Source organism: Vicugna pacos, chromosome 7, assembly GCF_048564905.1.
Source record: "Vicugna pacos chromosome 7, VicPac4, whole genome shotgun sequence".
Taxonomy (NCBI): domain Eukaryota; kingdom Metazoa; phylum Chordata; class Mammalia; order Artiodactyla; family Camelidae; genus Vicugna; species Vicugna pacos.
The window spans coordinates 7,606,615-7,628,672 of record NC_132993.1 but is presented as its reverse complement, the minus strand read 5'-3'; the positions used below and the strand labels follow the sequence as shown (position 1 = coordinate 7,628,672).

At 37.1% G+C, this 22,058-nt stretch overlaps 1 protein-coding gene across 6 annotated transcripts in view; it reads left to right on the top strand.

Annotated features, from left to right (window-relative positions):
* CNTNAP2 (contactin associated protein 2) overlaps positions 1-22,058 on the top strand; it is a 1,225,886-nt gene that overhangs the window by 192,462 nt on the left and 1,011,366 nt on the right. For all 6 annotated transcript variants that reach the window (XR_012074163.1, XM_031674555.2, XM_072964285.1 and 3 more), the window contains 2 exons: positions 13,178-13,381; positions 17,959-18,143. Coding sequence is in view for 5 of the 6 variants with exons in the window: in XM_031674555.2 (XP_031530415.2) it covers positions 13,178-13,381; positions 17,959-18,143 (389 nt within the window). In the remaining variant the exon portion in view is untranslated. The remainder of the gene's footprint in view (positions 1-13,177; positions 13,382-17,958; positions 18,144-22,058) is intronic.

Below are 22,058 nucleotides of genomic sequence, written 5' to 3'. Positions count from 1 at the left end.
TATGGGTTGTCGATTCCCTAACATTGAGCCCATGGTCTACAGCACTGAAGAAGTGCATGCATCCCATACATGGACTTCCTCCGTAAGGCATGTCGCAGCTCTCCCGCGCTCGGGAAGACAAGAAAGCGCTTCAGCACTGCTCTTGGGAGAGAGGCATTTAAACAGTGAAATCTTCCATAGAAAGCACAAAAAGGCAAAAAAGTTTGGGGCTAAATGAAAAGGACACCTTGATACGGGATGACAGCTGAAACAAGAGAACAGAGCCTTGTCCGACCTTAGCTGGAAACATGAGTATCCAGTGACTCCCACTTTTTGCCTCTCTGCACATATCCATGAATGACTGTGAAAGCACCACGAGTGTTGATGTGGGGGCTACAAATAGATTTTAGGGAGTGGGCTAATTTGCAAATGCAGAATCTGCCAGTAATGAAGGATTGGCTGTATCTGTTGATTGGCAATACTTTAAATATACATACATATATAATATATATCTTATATATAAATAATTTATGTAAAATATTTTATATATATACATATTTCCTTTTTAGATAGAGTCTTATATCCATAATCTCAGTGAATGAAGCTCAGATTTACAGTGAGCTTCCTTCCTCCCTTCCTTCTTTCCTTCCTTTGTCTAGTGTATTATATGCCTGTAGTTTTATGGAACCATAGAGTGGTATATCTTTGTATCCTGTTATACCATTAAAATTAGCTTTTTTTAACCATTCACTTTCTATTTATTTAGCACTAACCACCTTCTTTTCTAAGGAATTTGCTTTTTCAGAAATAAAATTTTTGCAGATACATACTCCAGTAATTCACAGGTAAATTATGATGTCATAGAAAATAGATTTCCTTGTTCAGTCTTATTATGATCTATTTAATTTTATATTTTTACTGTATCCAAGTTTAAAGGGGCATGTGACCAAACAAAACATACCTGTGGGGTACTAGGGTACTAGCTAGCAGCCTTTGCTTAATACAACCCCAAATCAGCTGCTCAACATTTAAAAATAGGGTGATTTCATTAAAATGTTGGATTTCTGACCTTTCTAGAAAATTTAACGTTTGAATAGCACCATAGCTCGAGTTTGCTACAGGTGGACAGAGATTCCCTCCCCCACACGTATAGTACATCCCAAATGCTCCCTATTGTTTTTCTTCTATCAAGACCAAATTTCTTAGACATTAATTTAGCATCTTTTCCCTGTTGATATTTTAATCAAGAAGAATATTGTCTCCGTTACCCATATCTCCATCAAATGTCAGAAAATCATACACAGATCAGTGGAGCTACATTCTTTTTACAGCGAGCCAACATCACTGCTTTGTACCAATTGTTCGTCCCCTCTGACCAGTGAAGTTGTGACTTCTAATTTCAGGAGCTTCCAATTATTTCAGCCCTGTCAGAGCTGGTTCTCTGTGCAAGTGCTGGGAACATTGCTTATTTATGGAAATGAATTAATTCAGCCTGTTCACCAGAGCCTCCGTGGGCGTGCAGCTGTCACAACGTAATGGACGGCACCCAAGTTCACAGTGAATCAGATCCCCTCCGATGCCCAGGTCACTGAGGTGTGTTGATGGCGGGGCCACGGAGCGCCGTTTAGTGTTTTATCAGACAGGACCTGACGGCTCTAGCAGAGAGGAGAGGGCACATTATGTCACAACATGTGTACATTCTGAGCTTTAGTAATCCTATTTTATGGTTGAAGTAAAAGATTCACCCAAAGGTATGTGAAATCAAACCAAAAATAAGTGAAGCTGTAATGTACTACATCCCATGCAGAAACTCAAAAGCATTCTAAGCGTGTGTCCTAATCTCTTGCAAGTAAGCGCAAATCATTTGTACCAACTCATTCGGTTTCCAGGAAAGCACAGAAAGTAAAATAAATAAACATGACAGCCTTTACTAGTCACCTGGTGTGCACTGCTGCTTGTCTGGGAAACTTTGTAGCGGTAGTTGGGGAAGTGTATACAGTTCGGGAAAGTAATGCTTTTACATTTTTAGATTAATGTTATTTTTTAAGATAGATGATGGAATGAGATAGAATCTTAAAATGTGTGATCGCTGAAGTGGCAAACTTTGAGATGCCGTCTAAAAATTAAGGTGGTGCAAATAAGTGAATTCAAATATATAACATATTTCAGAGAAGAATTTTTGACATTTTGGTTTTGGTTTTAGGGTAGTTTTAATTCCATTAAAATTCCTAATGCTTTTGTGGTATTCGATTTATCCTATCTTTGGAGCAAAGCATGAATGTAAATATTCACCTGAAATTCTTCAATCACTATAGAAGCCTTAACTGCTCTGAAATTCTAGGCGGCAACAGTGTACCATCAGAAAGATTTGCATTCTTTAGTGACATAGTTATCTTCTGCATTCTAGCTTCGTGTAACCTTGATCAAAACTGTTAGATGGTTAGCTTCTTTGGAGGGAGATCTTTGCTCTCTCTGCTTCTGCCTTCTCTTTTAACCCTCCTGCTCTCCCACATCAACACAAGCGTTATCTTTCCAAGATGTAGATCTGAGCATGTGTCTCCCTCTTAGGACACCATCATTACACACTGAGACCCACATCTTCCATTTGACACCTTAGGTCCTTCATCTCCCAGGTCTAAAATGCCAAGACTCGTGAACCTTCCATATTCAAGCCACACAGAACCACTGAGCTCTTTAAAAGAACTGCATATGCCCTTCCCCTATCTGTCTGGATTTTTCTTAACCTTAGTTCTGTTGTAACAGGGGAGCTCATCTGTTAGTTCTTTCTTAGAATTCACCTCTTGACCTTAACAGCCCCACTTTCTTGGTGGGACAGATGTAGAAGACAGTTCAGTAAATGCTAGTTGATACCAAACACTTCATAATGATTTCTCAGATTCAGTGTTTCAGACCTATAGAGTAACTCTTGCCAATGATTTTAAGGTTTTTTTTCTTACTTGGCCAAAAAATTTTGTATACACACACACACAGAAGTATAATCAATTTACAGTGTTGTGTCAATTTGTGGTACACAACATAATGCTTCAGTCATACATGAACATTCATATATTTGTTTTCATATTCTTTTTCACCATAAGTTACTACAAGATATTGAATATAGTTCCCTGTGACATACAGTATGAACTTGTTGGTTATCTATTTTATATATATATAGTGGTTAGTATCTGCAAATCTTGACTCCCAATTTATCCCTTTCCACCTTCCTCCCAGCCTGGTAACCATAAATTTTTTTCTATGTCTGTGAGTCTGTTTTGTAAATCAGTTCATTTGTCTTCTTTTTAGAGTCCACATATAAGTGATATCATATGGTATTTTTCTTTTTTTTTTACATTTTTATTGAGTTACAGTCATTTTACAATTTTGTGTCAAATTCCAGTGTAGAGCACAATTTTTCAGCTATACATGAACATACGTATATTCGTTGTCACATTTTTTTTGCTGTGAGCTACCACAAGATCTTGTATATATTTCCCTGTGCTATGCAGTAGAATCTTATTTATCTATTCTACATATGCCTGTCAGTATCTACAAATTTTGAAACCCCAGTCTGTCCCTTCCCATCCCCCACTCCCTTGGCAACCACAAGTTTGTACTCTATGTCTATGAATCTGTTGCTCTTGTGTATTTATGTTGATTTTTTTTTTTAGATTCTACATATAAGAAATCTCATATGGTATTTTTCTTTCTCTTTCTAGCTTACTTCATTTAGAATGACATTCTCTAGGAACATCCATGTTGCTTCAAATGGCATTATGTTGTCATTTTTATGGCTGAATAGTATTCCATTATATAAATATACCACATCTTCTTTATCCAGTCATCTGTAGATGGCCATGTAGGCTGTTTCCATGTCTTGGCTATTGTAAATAGTGCTGCTATGAACATTGGAGTGTATATATCCTTTTGAATTAAGGTTCCCTCTGGATATATGCCCAATATTTGGACAAATCTTTATTTTTTTCTTTTGTAAGAGAATCTTCAGTAGAAAGTGTTCTGGAATATAGATTATTTGAGGCATAGCAAGGCCAACAGAGGTGTTTAAAAATGTTGTATATTAATAGAAAATTTAAGGTAGAGTAAGTCCAACATATCAGGGAACAACTATCATTGAAAAGATTTTACTGTTTATTACTGACAGCTCCCATGAGGAAAGGGCACATGAGGCCATGGGGGGAGGGGGAGGCCATGAGGGGGAGCACCAGGGCAAGTTGGGAGGCAGAGGGAGAAGGGGAGACTGGGAGGTTTGTTGTGGTTTCCACAGGGAGGAATGGGTGAGGCAGAGTAAGCAGTGTTAGGATTGGCCAGTTTGAATAAGTTCAGAGCCTCTGGGGCACAGGGACTGTCCCTAGTTTTCTGGTACCTGACTGTGGGGTGATTAGGGCAAGTGGATAGTGGCCTGGAGTGTGAAAGCATGGGAGAGGAGGTGGCTGGGCTTGGACTCTTGAGTTGTTGGTCTGTATTTGAAGAGCATCCTTGCAGGAATCGGCTGAGCTGGGAGGGGAAGTCCCCCCCAACATCAGCAAGACCCCACATGTCAAAGCATCAGAAACACAGAAAATGAAAGAGCAGTTAATACAAAGTGGGAGCTGGAAGCAAGCCACGGTAGCCTCGAGAAATTGCCAGTGTGCTGACAGCTGCTTTTCTGTCACTCCCCCTTTACTTTTGTGGATAGTTTATCTTTTCCTCAGTGTTGTGTAAATTACCATGAAACCAGTGCGTCAAAAGAAGTCCTTAAATCAAATTGCCATCCCTTAGCTAATATAATGTTGAAATTTGGCCCCAACACTGACAGCAAAGTTTTCAATGGAACGAGATACAGATGTAAGTTTAACTGAATACTGGTAAAAAATAATCTGAAATAAACGTTAAGAATAAACATATTAAAAGGCATTCAGGGGGTTTCTTGATGCCTGGTTCCTTTCTTCATCTGTGCATATTCACTGAGGACTTATAATTCTGGAGAGTCTTTTCCCTTTGCAGAAGAGTAGATTGCGTAGAGCTATTTTCAATAAATAGCAATATCATCACAAAGAGGGCAAGTCTAATTTGCTTGACTTTTCGATTTACAAAAATAAATAAAAATAGCTTCCACATAGATTTCCTACAAACAGATTCTATGCTAGTTTTTAATGCTAATTTTCAGAATTTGCTTGTTATCTCTGTATTATTAGATGTATTAGAACTATAACCCTATTCAGAAATGGATCACTCTGATTTTTTGATGTCGTGTGTACGTGTGCGTACGTGTGTGCGAATGACCATTTCTCTTAAATCCATTCAGTTGAAAAGAAAAATATATTTTATGTTTAAACTAATACTAGAGTTAAATAAGTTTTTGACTTATTTAAAAAAAAAACTCCAGTAGAAGTATAACGAAAGCATTCCATGTTTTAAACTATGTGTTCCTATCAGAAACACACAGTTGTAATATTTATATAAATGCATGTTATTAAATCGTATGTAAGTCTTAGAAAGTAAACTGCTTGCACCCAGGTATGATTCTGAAGGAAAACGCGAACAGTGGAATTCTCCCTTTGCCTTTTCTCAAGTGTCAGTTATGTTTAGATCAGTTTAAGAAGTGTTTATTGTGTGAGAAGTGCAGGGTAGAACAGTCCAGAGTCTGTACCTTAGGGAAGTTTAAAGTCCACAGAGAACATCAGACCCAAAGAGAGGTAACTTCAACATCAGAAGAGAAATGATACAGCAAAGTACACAGGGTGCGCTGGGACATCAGGTAAGGGATTTTTCACACAAGGAAACTTTCCCAGTAGGTGTGGCTTATGTGAATCTTGGAGGACGCCTAAACTGAAACTAGATTTAAAGAAAATAAACAGCTGTTCATCGAAGGAAGCTAGCCCAGCATGAGGTGAGGTTAGCAAGGGATGTAGTTGACTTACCATCGCCAGCACACGAAGAGAAAGATGTGCTAAAATGGGAGGGTGTGGGGAGGGCTGGAGCTCTCTCATCGAGCACCCTTCAGGCAACACTGATGAGCTTCTCCATAGAAGAGTTTATTTCAAGAAGATCTTTTAGCTTCTGGATGGGGGACAGATCCAAGAGAAATAGGACTGGAGGGTGGGGAGTGCTCACTAAGGATGTTACTGCAGTAGACCGTGTGTGAGATGGTGGTGGCCTGGTATAGTGCATAGAAAAAGTCAGCGGTGTGTTTGAAAAGCGTGGATGTGCTGAATTTCACTGGACTTGGAACTGACAGGAGGTGGGTGCATGAGAAAGGGAGGAGCTTAAGAAAGCTCTGTGTGAAGTGACTGGGTAATGGATGCAAGACCAGGAGCTGTGGGGCCCAGAGAAAGAATTACGTGTTGGATACGTAGCATTAGATATGCCTGTGGATGGTCTGTGTGGATCAGTCTTTCAGGCAATTGGGTATCAGAGTCCAAATTTTATGGACAAATGAGATCAGACTCCTCTGATGTGATTGCTGTTGTTCTGCTGTGAGTTACCAAGCTCTTAAGGGCAAAGCAATACATTTTAAAGAGACATATTGCACAGAATGTGCAATTCTGACCTTCATGACAGAACCTTTGTGGTTTTTGTTTTGTTTTATTTTTCCCAAAGTAGAAGTGACTTTTTTTTTTTTTAGTCTATCTCTAGATTACTTTTTAAAGGATCTGGAGAAGGCTCATTTGCTATTACTCTAAATTAGCTGTGATTGGCATTTTGGAATCCAATTTAACTATTTATTTACGTTTAAACCACAGATATATTGAAAGAAAAGGACAGTGGGTTAGGAGAAAGAAATTAATTAGCTAAAAACAATCTGCAGATGAAATGGGATGGACTAAGTTCCGCCGGACTTTGTGCCTATTAATTAAATAATGCCTGGTCAATTAATAGGAATGGCGTGGATTTTTCCCCACCATCAAAAAAAAAGTAACATGATATTACCATTCGTTTTCTTTAATCATTGAAACTTTGGATATATTAGTTGTTGTGGTGTCAAAGTGGATCAGTGATTCTTGAAATTTCTTCCAACCTAGTAATTCTAATTTTTAATGAAAAATTTTAAATAATAGTGTTTATTATACTTTAATTCAATGTATTGACTATGAATATGAATTAAGGAAAATTGTAAAATAATAGTGTTTGGTATACTTTAAGCCAGTGTATTGAAAATGAGTGGCAACATGCAATCATTCAACAAATACTTAATGAGTACTGACTTTCTTAGGCAGTGTTGGAAGTACTGGGCTTCAGGATGGAGCAAAATAAAGTCTCTGATGCTTGCATCCTTGGAGGCGAAGACATGCTGACCGTGCATAAATGTATCAGTATGTTAGGTAGAAATAAGTGCCATGAGGAAAAAGACGGGCGAGTGAATACACACAGATGAAGATGACAGGCATGCTGTTTTGTAAAGAATGGTTAATGCATCTAAAATATTGCCATCTGACTTGAAAAAAAAAAGAGAGAGAACAGATTTGCATTTATGTAGAACTTGCAAAACTAAGCAAAGGCTACCTTGTAGTATTTTTAAACTCAATTTCAGAGATATATTTCAAACTCTTGAAAGTGACTTGGGTATTTATTATAGAAATTACGTAATACTAGATTCCATACTAACTCATTAATACACATCTTTACCAATAGCTTTAACTAAGCCATCAAAGTGCTTTCATTAAGCACTGTAGAAATTTAAAGTGAGAAAATAATTGTTACGGTGCTCAAGAATCTCACTGCAAGAATGTTCGTTATAGAAATGTTTGGATTTGTAGAAAAGCGCAAATACGTCATGTACAAAAAGTATTTTGATATCTGTGTGGTGTAATTGTAACTAATGTAAATTGATTTATTTTTTGCTTCCTTCTATGACAATTTTTACAGTGAATACATATTAATTTCATGATAATAAAATGAAAATTATTGTAAAATATTAAGCCCAATGCATTACCATTCAAATAAATATTAACAATCACTTCAATAGATTTAAATGGTAATCAGTAATCAGTTAAACACATATTAGCAATTATTATCACTGCTTTTAAAAGTCACTGTTTATGCAAAACATTTGATGAAAACAGTTTCAAAATCACTGCAAATTCTCATGAAATAGATAACTAAGAAACATTTTTAAAGGTTTTATCATTTTTCTCTCAATAATTTATTTGTGTGGAAGCATAGATCATGTAGATGAATTACAACTATATTTGTCTGTAGGAAATTTATTGTATGATTTATTAAAAAAAAGTAAGAAAAGAAAAAAAACCTGCAGTCTTCTCAGTGCCATTCTACAGTGGAAGAAATGGGGGTTCCTTCGGAAAATGACTGATTCTAGATCTGGGGCAGGAGAAACGCAAGATGAGTTTGGATCATCATACAGTGCCAGAAAGAAAGTGAAGAGAAAGAAGAGAAAGTGAGGGGGGAGATGGAGAGAGAGGGAAGGGAGGGAGACGGTGGCACCACATGCCAAAGAGACACAGGAGCCAACGTGAAGGAGCTCCCACTGACCAAAGCGAGAACCATTTGAATAATGATAGTATTGAATTAAACTCAAAGAATAAATAAGCATACACAATACCATAATGATATAAATAAACGACTGAGTGAATAAACAAACAGAAGAAATCTTCCTTACAGAAGAATTCTAACTGATATATGTTGATACCCCCTCCAGGAGGTGGGGCTTAATTTCCCTCAAGTACAGCCTGGGCTTGATCCCTCACTTCCGCAGAACAGAGTACAGAAAGGGAGAGATAGTAACCTGACAGTGAAGAAGCTCGGCAGACATCACTTTAGCCAAAACCGCTAGTGGAAAGTCATGCTGAAGTTGTGCCTCCCAACAGGAAGTGATGAGGACACCCCAACCCTGTAGTATCTCCCCAGACAGCACCAGTCTAGTCCTAAGAAAACCTCAGACCAACCCAGGCTGGGAGGATTCCACAAAATACTTGTCTGGTCCCCTTCTAAAGGATCCAAGTTGTGAGAAACAAAAAAAAAAAGACAGAGAAAACATCCCAGATTGGAGGAGCTGGAGGAGACAGGAAAACATGATGACTAAATGCAGTGTGAGATTCTAGAATGCATCCTGGAATAGGAAAAACAAACAGACAAAAACATTTGTAGAAACTGCTGAAATCCAAATATAGTCTGTATCTGAGTGACTAGTGTTATGACTACATTATGTCTTAGATTTGACAGAGGTACCCAGTTATGTGAAATGTTAGCTTAGAGGACGCTGGGTGAAGGGGATGTAGGAACTCGGGTCTATCTTCGCAACCTTCTCTAAATCAAAGATTATTCCAAAATTAAGAAGTTTATTGAAAAGAAATCCACAAGAACAAATTCTTATTGGATATCCAAACAGTGGTATATTTTTAGCTAATTAAAATCCTGTTTTGGAAAAAAGAAAAAAAAGAGCATGAGATGTAAAAAACTCCCACAGTGTTTAGTAACAAAACTATTTGGAGTCTGATCCTTAAGTATATCTATGTACGTACATATATATTACATTTACACAAATTTAAATGATCAGAAATGTAAGTTATCAGTGGTTATTTCATGAAAATAGAATTATGTCCATTTAGTTTTCTTTTCTAACCCTTCCTATTATTCTCAGATCTTCTGTAAGAAAATGAAACATGAGAAAACAGGAAATCAAAATTCCTAAGCACTGATTTGGTTTTTTTGTGTGTGATACTATGCTCAAATGTATTTAAATTTTTTTTCAAATAAATAGGATAAATTACATTTCAAGTTTTAGACATTCTTACTTTTATAGACATTCTTACTTTATATAAGTGCCTTTGTGCATGAAAGTCAATAAAACATTAATTTGCTAAACCTCCAATTTCCCTACATTATAAATGTTGTAGTTGCCTAAAACTCAGGCTGTTATTGTACAGTTTGAGCCATACCTAAATGAAATAACATTCTCCTCTCTCTTTCCCTCCTGCTTTCTTTCTAAATACACACTCACACACGTATACAGTAATGTGTAGATTATTCCATACTCCATAGAGGGATAGATGCATAAAATCTAGAAAGCTATGCACCAAACTATTACCCATTGACACTGGTGATTTCTAGTGTTTGGGATTCACTTTGTATGTTCTATATTTCCATATTGTTTAATTTCTTTTTAACAATAAACATGTATTACATTTGTAGTAAAAAATCTTTAACAAAGTTGCTTTTTAAAATAATAAAATCTTCAGATGATACACACTTTTCCAAAATATCTCATCTGAGTATCTCCAAATTCAGAATGTAAAGACTCAGTAACAATGAAATTTAAAAAAAAAACAACAAAAAACCTTCTCTACCAGGAGGATTTGATGAATTGGGCACATTACCAGCTCTCTGAGTTATTATTAGAAACAAAATTATGGAAGCACTATGATTTTGCCTTCACTTTTTGACTAGCCATATTGTTGTTCAGATTGCTTAAACAGTTCAACCACACATATTTAATCACTGCACAGAAAACTGTTTTCTAGGGAGTGAAAAGCAATCAGGGTAATAGGGGGAAAAAAAAGGTGGCTTGTCCCAAAATAAGCACAACATATTATTAGATGTCAAATGAAATTGTAATGTATTTTGCAGGAAATAGAACTAAACTCTGATGGATTTTACAATATCCCCAACTCTCTTAAAAGTGTGTGGTGTGTGTTTATGTATAAATTATACATCATAGATTATTTCTAGGAATTGTGTAATTTCAAAGCCAGCTCTACCCACACGCTGATATTGTGCAAACATTTAACCCATTCCTAGAAAAATAGGTTGGATTTTGAGCTATAAGAGATGTGGTCTGCAGAGCATTTTTATCAGTTTCTTGACTAACCACTGACCACTTGTAAGATGAGGCTTGGTCCTCAAGAATAACATTCCGTTATGTTTTTGTCAATATCCTAGCGCTGTCTGAAGAAATAAACCATGCACATCCTTCTTGGCCCTTTTTCCATTGCCCTCAGAGTACAGACGAAAGGCATCAACATTCGCATAAGTCACTCTTCTGTACCTGGAACTGAATGTAGATTTTGATTTAGGAGAAAATATAGGAGAGGTGATTTTTTCTCCTTTGTTTAACCTCCAGGAACATTTACTTCCTGAGAGATGAATGGGGAATATTTTTTTGTCAATTAATATATATTGAAGGTGTATGAAACAATGATGCGTCTGTTTCTCAACTGTCATTGATGTGAAATTGACTACAAAATTAATTTCTAGAATTCAGAATTTACTCCCTCCTCCTGACTTTTTGTTTATGTAGTTTTCAAGACAAAAAGTAATTTCTGCCAACTGCTGGATTATAAATTCAACCTGGGATCTGATAATCACATTCCACTTTTTCTCTGTTTTATCTCTCATCACAGATGATAAAGATATTGCAATTGGAATTCAGCTGTGACAGTATAGATGATTAAGCTAAAAATCTAATTGGCTTTGCAGTGTTGGCAGAAGCCAAAATTTAATGGCTGATATTTTCCCTCCCCCCATAGTGAAATAAACCTCTGTGATTCACAATCTGAGAACAGAAGTCTTTTTATGACTCTATAAAGTCTTATAGTAAAGAATTGACTATAAGAATTAAAACAAAGTTTGAAGTTATATTTTTCTTTGTGAACTTTTTAGAATGCAACAATTCTCTAAATCTAAAGCATAAATGTTTGGGATTGTAGGGTAAATCTTTTTTAAAGCATTCAAAATCCATTGATGAGTTGAAAGGAAAACTTAGATTTGCTTTTAAGCAATGTTTGAAATAACTGTCTTCATAGCAATTCACTGTATAGAATTAGTTAAGAGCAAGACTTAGACGGGGAAGTACTGCACAGAAAGGGTGAACGTAGCTCTCGTGGCGCTGTACCTTCACCTAGGCTGATATGAGGTAGGGTGGCCTTGTGACAGGGAATCCAAAGTATTCCGTGTGCTGATTGAAGTTAACAAGTACCAGAGGCCCAGGACATGTGGTGAGACGATATTTCTCTGACAGCCTTTCAACTTGCCGTTCTTTTTCTCCAGTGTCTCCCCGTGGGTTCTTTGGCAAGACCTTGCCCCAAACTGAGAGGCTGGCTTCATCCAGGTTTATAATTCTAGGCTAGTTAGAGCTATCCAATTTAACTGGATTTTCTATAGTTTAATATTAAAAGCTAAAATAAATGACTTTTTAAGGTATTTTTAATAATAAAGATCTAATTGTGGTAACTAAGCTTCTCTCCGTACTTAAAATTTGATCCAAATGATTATAGTTCATCTTTGACCCATTTCATGGGTTGGCAATCCCCACTGGCCAACAGTGAATAATAAATATAACCATCTCCTTTTCTATTTCTGGTGTGAATAAGTAGCAGTTATGAAACTCTTGCCCACTGTCCCCTGTTTCTGAGGTGGGCGACAGAATTGTTCATACTTCTTAAAAGTTTACATAATTTCGTGTTTTCAGTGAAGTGTTCCCTAAAATCGAGTTAGAACTACTCCGGTATAGTATCAGCTCGGTCTTTGTCCTTCTCATCGTACATGTGTAAGGATGTCTTTGTTTAATGTAGTCAAAAACATCGGCACCCCCGCTCTCCATTCCAAAGGCAAGGGGCCAACAAGAAATTTGAGACAGAAATGGGGCCTGGGAGCAAATGGTGAGAGGCTACTTAAAGTTCATTTAATTGCAGACTGTGGGTACAACCATAAAGTTTACTGAAAATGTAGTAGAATATAAAAACCACTAGAAAAATGAGTATACCACAAGCGTTGCATTCCAAGATCCTCCACTGTGTGATGTCAAAGAAAAGAAAATCGGTGAGCAAAGTGTATATTGAAAATCATGAAAACTCAGCCTCATTTAAGAAGGAAAATATTAAAATCTTGTAGTATCTCAGGGATTAAATATTTTACTCTTTTCAAGTAAACTCCAAACTCCCCCAGTTAAACATTTGAAGCATAGAAATCATTGATGGAATTTATAAGTATTACAAGTGAAGTAAGATTTTATATTGAAAAAGGTTTCTATGATCACTCTTTATGAAGACATCCCATGAAGTCCACTTCAGGACATACAACAGACCGGAGAAAGAACCAGAACCAGAACCCAGGACTGCAGAGTTTTCAGGAAGAAATACTTCTTCCTCACTTGTTCTGTGCAAATGCCCATTGGAAGAGGGTATACTTCACACTGGCTGGCAACACGCAATAACTAAACTGAACTGCTGTTTATTTCTTCTTTTAGGGGCTGATGTTATCAACTTTGACGGCCATGTTGTGTTACCGTATAGATTCAGAAACAAGAAGATGAAAACTCTGAAAGACGTCATTGCCTTGAAATTTAAAACCTCTGAGAGTGAAGGGGTGATCTTGCACGGGGAAGGCCAGCAAGGGGATTATATCACTTTGGAACTGAAAAAAGCCAAGCTGGTCTTCAGTTTAAACCTAGGTACGTTCCGACTTTTGGCCCCATTCTTTCCCTGTGTGAATATTCCCATTAGCTAAGTGCTCATGGTCTTTAGTCCTTAAAAATGCAAACTATAAAAATAGTTCACAATCTGTTTTTAATTCATCGTGGTGGGTATATATTGAAATACTTATCCATTCACAACTATGCATTACACACGTGTACTAGGCAGGCAGTGTACTAGCACCCGGGATACAGGGTGAAAAATGCAGAAGGTCTTTGAGTTCATGATGCAGTGGAAGAGTCGGGCACTGTGTTATCTATTACTATTATTACTGTTATTTTAACATAGCTAAATCGAAGGAAATGACTTCCAATAATGATGAATAGTAGGAAATCAAATGAATAGAATAATATGATAGAGGATACAGCATAGGCAAGAAGGGTGGACACTTAGAATATATAGTGAGGAAAGTCCTCTCTGAGGAGAAACTCTTCTCACTGAGATTTCAATCATGACAGAAACGACCCCTGAAAACATCTGGGAGAAGGGCAATTGGGAGGAAGGAACCACTGAGACAAATGGCATGCCCAGGGAGCAGGAAGTCCGGTGTTGATAGACATAGAGAGCAAGTAGGATAGAAGATGAAATTCCAAGTTGGAGATTGTTCCAAATGCTGTAGTATCTTACTGGGTGTGGCAAAAGGCTTAGACATTATTTTAAGAATGGGAAGTCATTGGTAAGCTTTAAACTATATGGCACTTTGATCTTTTTTTTTTTTTAATGTACTGAGACTTCTGTAAGCAAAAATGCTTGCATCAACATAAGAGTCAAAGCCAGATGTCTGCTTAGTACAAGTGAGAGGTGGCACTGGCTTGTAGAAGGTACGTGTCAGTGGAGATGTAGAGAAATAGGTACACATGGGAGATGATTTTGGTGCTAAATTCAGTGTGATTTGTAATAAATTGGATATGATGTAAGAAAGAGATTATATAAAGGATAATTTCTGGGGAATGGCTTGAGCTCCAAATGGACATTAGTGTCATTTTCAGAAATACGGAAGGCTTTATTTTCTCTACAGAGTTTCCTCCATCTAGAAGATTATTACTTCCTTCTAATAGAGAAACTGTAGAGATCTGCTTGTATAGGTGCATTTCAGTTGCCTATCAGGCATCAAAGTTGAGATTTCTATTAGGGAGCTGCATGCATGAGGCTGACAGGAGACATGCTACATGGAGACTGAGGAGAAGTTGACAGGGAATAGGAGGAAATACGAACATATGGCATCAAAGAGACTGGGGAAGGAAAGAGGCAGTCTGCTATGGGCTGCTGTGTTGAATTCACCTCAGATGTCACCTAAGCAGAAGACAGACAAATGAGGTCACGATTTGGCAACACAGAGATTACTGTTGATATACTGTCAATGGAATAGAAATGACAGTAGCTTTACTGTCTTAGGTTAAGAAAAGATTAAAGGTGTGGAAATGAATATTTTAAATACAGTCAATGAGGAATGAAATGTTGGCTGGAGAATGAGATGAACTCAACAAAGGAATTACTGCTGTGTTTTGGGTTTCTGTAATTTTGAAGTGGACAGTACTACACATGTTTGTATGTTGAATGTTGCTAAGATTTACTCAAAGCTCAAGGGAAGATCCACAGCACAGAAACTGACGTTCAGAATTATAATTCATGTACATTAACACTACATCAGTTCTCTTGCTTACCTAAAAATTTCAGGATTTATGCAAGAGTTGTTTGAAGGGCATCATATAGTCCATATTTTTCCTACTGTAGTGAGTTTAGAATTTGATAAAGATTTTATAATCTAAAATATATGAATAAGTAAAGTTCACATGGTAAATGCACCCCAATGGAAAGCTACAAAAGCAAAGATTAAAACACGAAAACAGATCTTGCTTATATGCCTTCCTTATCAATATGGTGGTTCTAGCATTCTTGCATATGGCTTGTGTCTCACATATAAACTTTTATTACTTTGAAAATCAGTATTATACTAAAATACAACTTAAATTAGTGTTTTTGGTTCATAACTTGATAAAGTGTCTACAAAGTTTTATCCTTTATTATAAAACTTTTCACGTTCAAAATCTTATCTGATAGAAGTAATAGTTTCTATAACCAAAAATTATCCCAAAAAGCCAATTACTTAATTACACAAAAATACTTAAATTTTTATATTAAAATAATCATAACATTAAAATGCATGCCAAAACCTGGGAAAATGTCAAATATAGAAATTTAGTATCATTCATGCATAAGGATTCATACGACTTTATGAGAATACTAAGACTTTAAGAGAAAATATTGCCAAAGAATATAAAAGACAACTCATAAGGGAAAAATTATAAATATTCTATAAATACCAAATGGTCAGCCAAACTCTGTATAAAAGAAATGCACAATTAAACAGTAAGATTCCAATTTTTTCAAGTTAGTAAATATTAAAAATGATAATATCAGTACTGGTGAATTATGTGACAAAAAGAAATGTTTCAGGAAAACAATTTGATAATGTATCTTCGGATATTTTAAATTGTCTACATATTTTGGTATGATAATCATAAAGAAACAATAAGAAATAACTAATACTTAAGTCCAAGGATTTACTTTACAATATTAATTACAAAATCAATAATTGAAAGAAAAGAAGCTAAATGTATAGAAATAGGTTGATATGTATTGAAAATGTCTATGAATAATTTTAATTATGTGAGAAATACTGTATAGCATTAAATGAAAACTTCAGAAAAACTGTAAATAATATATCAATATTTTCACATTATGTATATGAATTATAGAATTATATATATAATTAAATGTATGTATATAAGTCTGGAAGGAAATAGACCATATTATCTTTAGTGGTAGAAATGAGTCATTAATGTTTTACATGTTAATTCGTTATAATAGTCTCCATCTGTAACACTGAACATGTATTCATATGTCACCTGGGAGAAAAATAGCCCTAAATAAGTTTTGAAATGAGGTCAGTAGCGAGTAAGGAGGGATGGGGAAGAGAAACCACAAAACAAAATGTAAGTGCTTTTTAAAAACATGCACGCTCGCACACACTCACACACACACACACTCACGTACACACTCAGAGCAATTGGATCCTATCTAAAGAAGTTTAGTTTTCAAACCTTTTTCCTTTAAAGAAAAAAAGTGAAACAAAGACTTGCCTTTAAAAGCCACCGTGCTTGATAAGAGTGTGACATTACTGTTGTGAAACAGAAACTGATCGTAGAGCCTCACAAAGAGGCTCATTACCATTTCACGGGAAAGCAGTTTACTTAGAGTTTTACTAACTGTCTGGAATTTATGACAGCCATGGAAATATACCCACTCAGGTCCCCGCTGTCGCTCTTAATGCCGTTACGTAAATACCAGGACATCTGGCTGCGGCTAGTGTTCTAGTCTAGACATTTGGAGCAATGGAACTGAATGCAGCCTTTCACTTAAACTAATTCTTTCTTTTCTCTGCCCCTCTCCCAGCCCCCATGTACATACACACATCGTCACAATCACACATCAGCATTTCATTTCATCACCAAAAAGGAAGACAATTTCATCTAGGAAATCCACAGAGGAATGTGGGGCGTAGGCATCGTTAGCGTCCCAAATGTGAAAAAATGAAAATAATGTAATTCTTCAGTCAGTCGTGTGTTCTCTTCTTTCCATTATGCTGTTTATTCTGAAACAAGATTATACCTTTATAGCATCTAGTTTTTGTCTGAACATAAAAAGCAGCACTTGATTAGACAAAATAGAAAATCGTATATAGAATATGTAAACAGCATCCAGAGATGACCTTAGGAACGATCACATGTTCTCGCAACCTTTCACTCTCATTTATAGTCTTGTTGTTATGAAGATCTTACTTCAAAACTGGATTAATGCCGCGTGTATATTTTTGCAAGTTTTTATGTTAAAGTAGAAGTTGAGTAAATTTTCCATGACATTAAATATTACATGGTGCTTAAGATTATGGCTTTTGGAGTCATGAAAAAAAAATCTGAAAATTGTCGTGCTGCATTTTCTTGACCAAAAATAATAATAATGATAAAAATTAAAAATTACCAGGTAACGTTTAATGAATATTTACTATATGTCAAGAAGTGTAAAAGTTTTTGCATGTACTAATTAACTTAATCCTCCTGGCAACCTTGTAAAGCAGGCACTACTGTTTTTTTTCACTTTTTACATATGAGGAAACGAAGGCTTGCAGAATTGTCAACTTGGCCAAGTTCATGGAGCAAGACAGTGGTGGAGGCAGCATCAGGATCCAGGCATGCTGGCTTCAGAGCCCATGGGACACTGACTTTATAAGGAACCTACCAAATTTAGCAGAATTGGGAGAAAAAAAAAAGCTCTTTTTTTTTTAAGGAAGCAGACATTTTCCCATCTTTAATAGCTTTTATGTAGTTTGAACATAAAACTGTTTGAAAGTGTAGCTGCATGCTGGTTTCCCATGTTAGCTTCAGTGGACAGAGCTTTGGTGGCACATCCACCCACGACTTTGTAAACGAAAGGTCTCCTTTGACACAGAGTCGTGACGTCATTGCCTTCCTTCTTTTCCACTCGCGTGACTCAGGAAGCAACCAGCTTGGCCCCATATATGGCCACACGTCCGTGATGACAGGAAGTCTACTGGACGACCACCACTGGCACTCTGTGGTCATTGAGCGCCAGGGCCGGACCATCAACCTCACCCTGGACAGGAGCGTGCAGCAGTTTCGCACCAACGGGGAGTTCGACTACCTGGACTTGGACTATGAGGTAAGCTTGAGGATGTGCGAACCGTGGCGCCAAGTGGCTGCCTCAGTTTCCTGCTGTATTGTCGTATTTATTGTTTGGGGTTTTTTTTTGTTTATATATATATTTATTTATTGAAGTAGAGTCAGTTTCCAATGTTGTGTCAATTTCTGGTGTACAGCATGATGCTTCTAATCATATACATTCCTACACCATTTTCATTTTATTCTCCAAAGAGAACTTAACATGCAACTTCATAACCTAAGTTATTAATATGTCATTTTACACATTTCTAAATTTTTGATAATGAGTACTTAAAATATTTTTAAAATCTTGGTACCAAAGTAACATATATTTGAAGAGAAGGACCATTTATCATATTATCAGGGCCATTTAACAAGTCCAGAATAAATGTAAGTTGTAATCTTTCCGTTGGTAGTTAATTATAAATTGCTTGTTCGATAATGTACAGTGTATTATGTATACAGGATTGCCTGATATTTATTACAAAATGTTGAATAAGAAATCCTGAGTTCTGACTTACATTAAGTCATTTATAGATTTTTGACTGTAGACAGTTCTTTTGACAAGTTCTTTTTTCTCAAATATAATTGTCATAAAAGAAATAAAAATACAGAATATTTTGAAGAGATTGTCCATAAGTAAGAGGTTTTTTTCATCTTCCAAATGATCAGAGATTAAAAAATAATCAATGATCATATTGGTTCAGTAAAAATATATGTATTCTCATAATATACTGGTAGGCGTGTCAAGTTTTTTAATAAATTATTTGGAAAGCAATTCAGACTTAAAATGTCGATCAAAAATGTTACTTGTAAATAGGGAAGAAAGTTCTGGAAGAAGGTGTTCATCACTGGAACACCCCTATGAGTTTGCTGCGCCATCTCAGTGTGCCTTGGCCCCCAGTTTCAAAATTGCAGCTTTATACATATACACGTATGTGTGTTATCAATATCTATACATAATTCTTTTAGAACATAGAATGTGCCCACCGTAAAATGGTAAATGAAAAAGTCAGGATATACAACTATGTCTTCTATTGTCTTTATATGTTTAAATAGTTTCCAAATTTTCTGTAACATGAATACATTACGTACATTTCTTAACAGAAATTTAGAATAGAACATACTATGTAAACTTTGATAGGAACTTTATCAACAGTCAAGTAAATATAAGGTTATCAGGAAATAACTGCCCCTCCAAAAACGTCTCTTTAAATCAGAAATGACTGTTGAAAGGGAAAGACTGTGAAAATCCCAGAAGTGTCTACCTTCTCTGAATTAGTATAAATCTTAGCTTATGTGACTTTATCTCCCACCGTTTGAGGGAATTTAAAGATGAATTATTCATTCTCCATTAATAAACTTTGAAGTACCGTAGAAGAGGTGAGAAATCCTGGATCATTAGCAGTGGGCAAACGCAATTCCAATTTTCAAAAACCAGAATTAAAAATTTGGGGTCATAGACCCTACTGAGTTCGTGATGAAATCTATGAATATTCACGCAGACACACAGTGCTTTCCATTGGGTCAGCAGGATCGTGGACACTTTGAAGCCCATCTGTGTAAAACACCACGTCGGAGAACCTCGCCTGTAGACTGAAATGCCTGAGACGGATTTGTCAGAGAGACATAGGAAGAAATTTAAGTTTACTAAGAAAGAATCAGGGTAGACTCAACTCATTTCCCTTCGTTGATTACTTTTCTCAGATACGCAGTTATTGGCGTAAGCTGTAATGAAATGGTCGGTCCCACTTTTGTATCTCTCCATGTTTACCTTAATATATAGCAATTCTCTTTGCTCTCTTGTTTAAAGAAAGTCAGGGAGCATAGTTGAGTGGATCTCTTGCTGTTTTTATATACATCTCCTTGAAGCAATGGGCTTGTTATGAATAACAAGAGACTCACCTCTCAGTCAGGAAATCGCAGAGATTTTGGGAGCTCTGTGCTAGGAACATAGCGGACAGAGACCAAATATATTCATTATACAGTGTTTCCATCAGATAGACACAATAATGCAAATAAACTCAAGAGCATACATGGTAGTAAAATGTAGAGGTGAGTTCTGAGTAGTCGTTAATTTTTTGTTTAATATAGCATATTTAATTTAAAGCTTATATAATTTCATTTTTAGCAATGACTTTAACCATACGTTCTCATGAGCCAGTATGAGCAGGAGGCAGTGCACCGCGGGGTTAGGTACATAACACTAGGGCTCGTTGAATAATCCCTGTCCTCGTCTCCAGACCTTTACATCGTGAAAGAAGCAACAGAAGACGAGTTTGTTCCTCTGTCGTCGCTCGAAGTGGGCATTTGGTGGGGAGAAGCCTGGAGAGTCCGCCTCCCTCACTTCTCGGTAGCCCACTTACACCACACAGGGACCCAGTCACCACTTCGGTCAAGCTGCTAGCTGCGTGGTGGCCTGAGGAGGGTGCAGCGGCGCTCAGAGGCACCTCGCTTCATCCTTCCTCCTCTTGGCCAGGGAGAATGCAGGGCAGGACAGCAGACTGCAGTTTGTCCCGGCTTCTCCCCACTCTTCATCCATATTCCAAGATGCATCCACTTTATGTTATGCCCTCGCCTTTGCGATACAGCTCTGCTTTGAGAGTAGAGGAATGGCTCCCCCTTGTCCGTTGCAGAACTGGGCTAAGATTTGAGAAACTGGTTAGAATTTTAGAGAAAATCAATTGCCTGGGCTCAAACCGGAGTGAAAAAGCTTGAGTTTAAATCCCTTTTTGCCCCTTACTGGTTGTGTGTCAGTGGAGAACTTATATTCCCCTGCTATAAAATGACTATAAGAGCACATTGCTCACAGGGCTATGTGAGGAGGTAGCAGGAAGTAATGTAAATCACAAATATATCAGTTAGACTGCGTGTAAGGGATGTGTGCTTATTCCTTTCATAGAAAAGGAGCCTGTAGGCAGGTAGCCCTGGGCTCGAATGGCAGCATCATGGTTGTCAAGACCCCAGTCTATTTTTATCTTGCTGCCACTCCATCCCCTCTGCACATCACTCACATTCCATCTTGCATTCCAGCCAGTGGGAGAGAAGGGAGTGAAGGAGATTGTACCCCACAGCTCCCCCCTTTGAGGTATAGTTCTTAGAGTCACACGCAGCCCTTCCACCTAAATCTCATGAGACCGAAATTTATTTAAAGAGATTGATCAATGCCATGTATTGGCTGGAGAGCACGTGCCCGCTGAAAAGCAATGTTTTTTCTTAACGAAGGTGGGAGAAAGGATACTCGGAGGCATCTAGTAGTCTCTGCCACACTTTGTAAACTCTTGGATCGGTGCAGTTCTTTCTTGGAGTCCAGTTGTCAGTGAATGGCAGTGTCATTAATGAGGCAGTCATATGAGTCATATCAATATCTGGTTACTAGTCTAACAAATGCAATAGTTTTATACAATGAGAATACGTACAATATCAGAAGGTATTTTGTGGTCCAGCCGCTGTGCTTTATTGGTGAGAATCCATAACCAGAAAGAAGGGAAATCCTAATGATGAGGTAGGTTAGGAACTGGGATTGGAACCCACGTCTCTTAACTGTAAGGAATCTGGTAAATTGAGCCTGTGACGCCTTGCCGGGGAACCTCCTGTAAGGGACGACACGTGCCGAGGGCTGTCAAACACAGAGAAACCGTAAGGAGTGTTTGGATCATCATCCCAAACGAAAATGAGTGTCCCCAAATAAAGAAACTGTGCACAGAGAAGAATAAAAAACTACTTTTAAACTAACATTTAGTACTACTATTCACACTGTGACGCTGCATGTCGTTAAGCATAGATCTTGTCACTATCAACTGGAGCAGAATTTGATCAAATAAATCGTGGGCAGGAAATACAGCACTCCATGAAGTATCCGTAGTTCTTACCTTCGGCATTACGTGCATGTATATAGCACCTAGTCAGTTAGGTC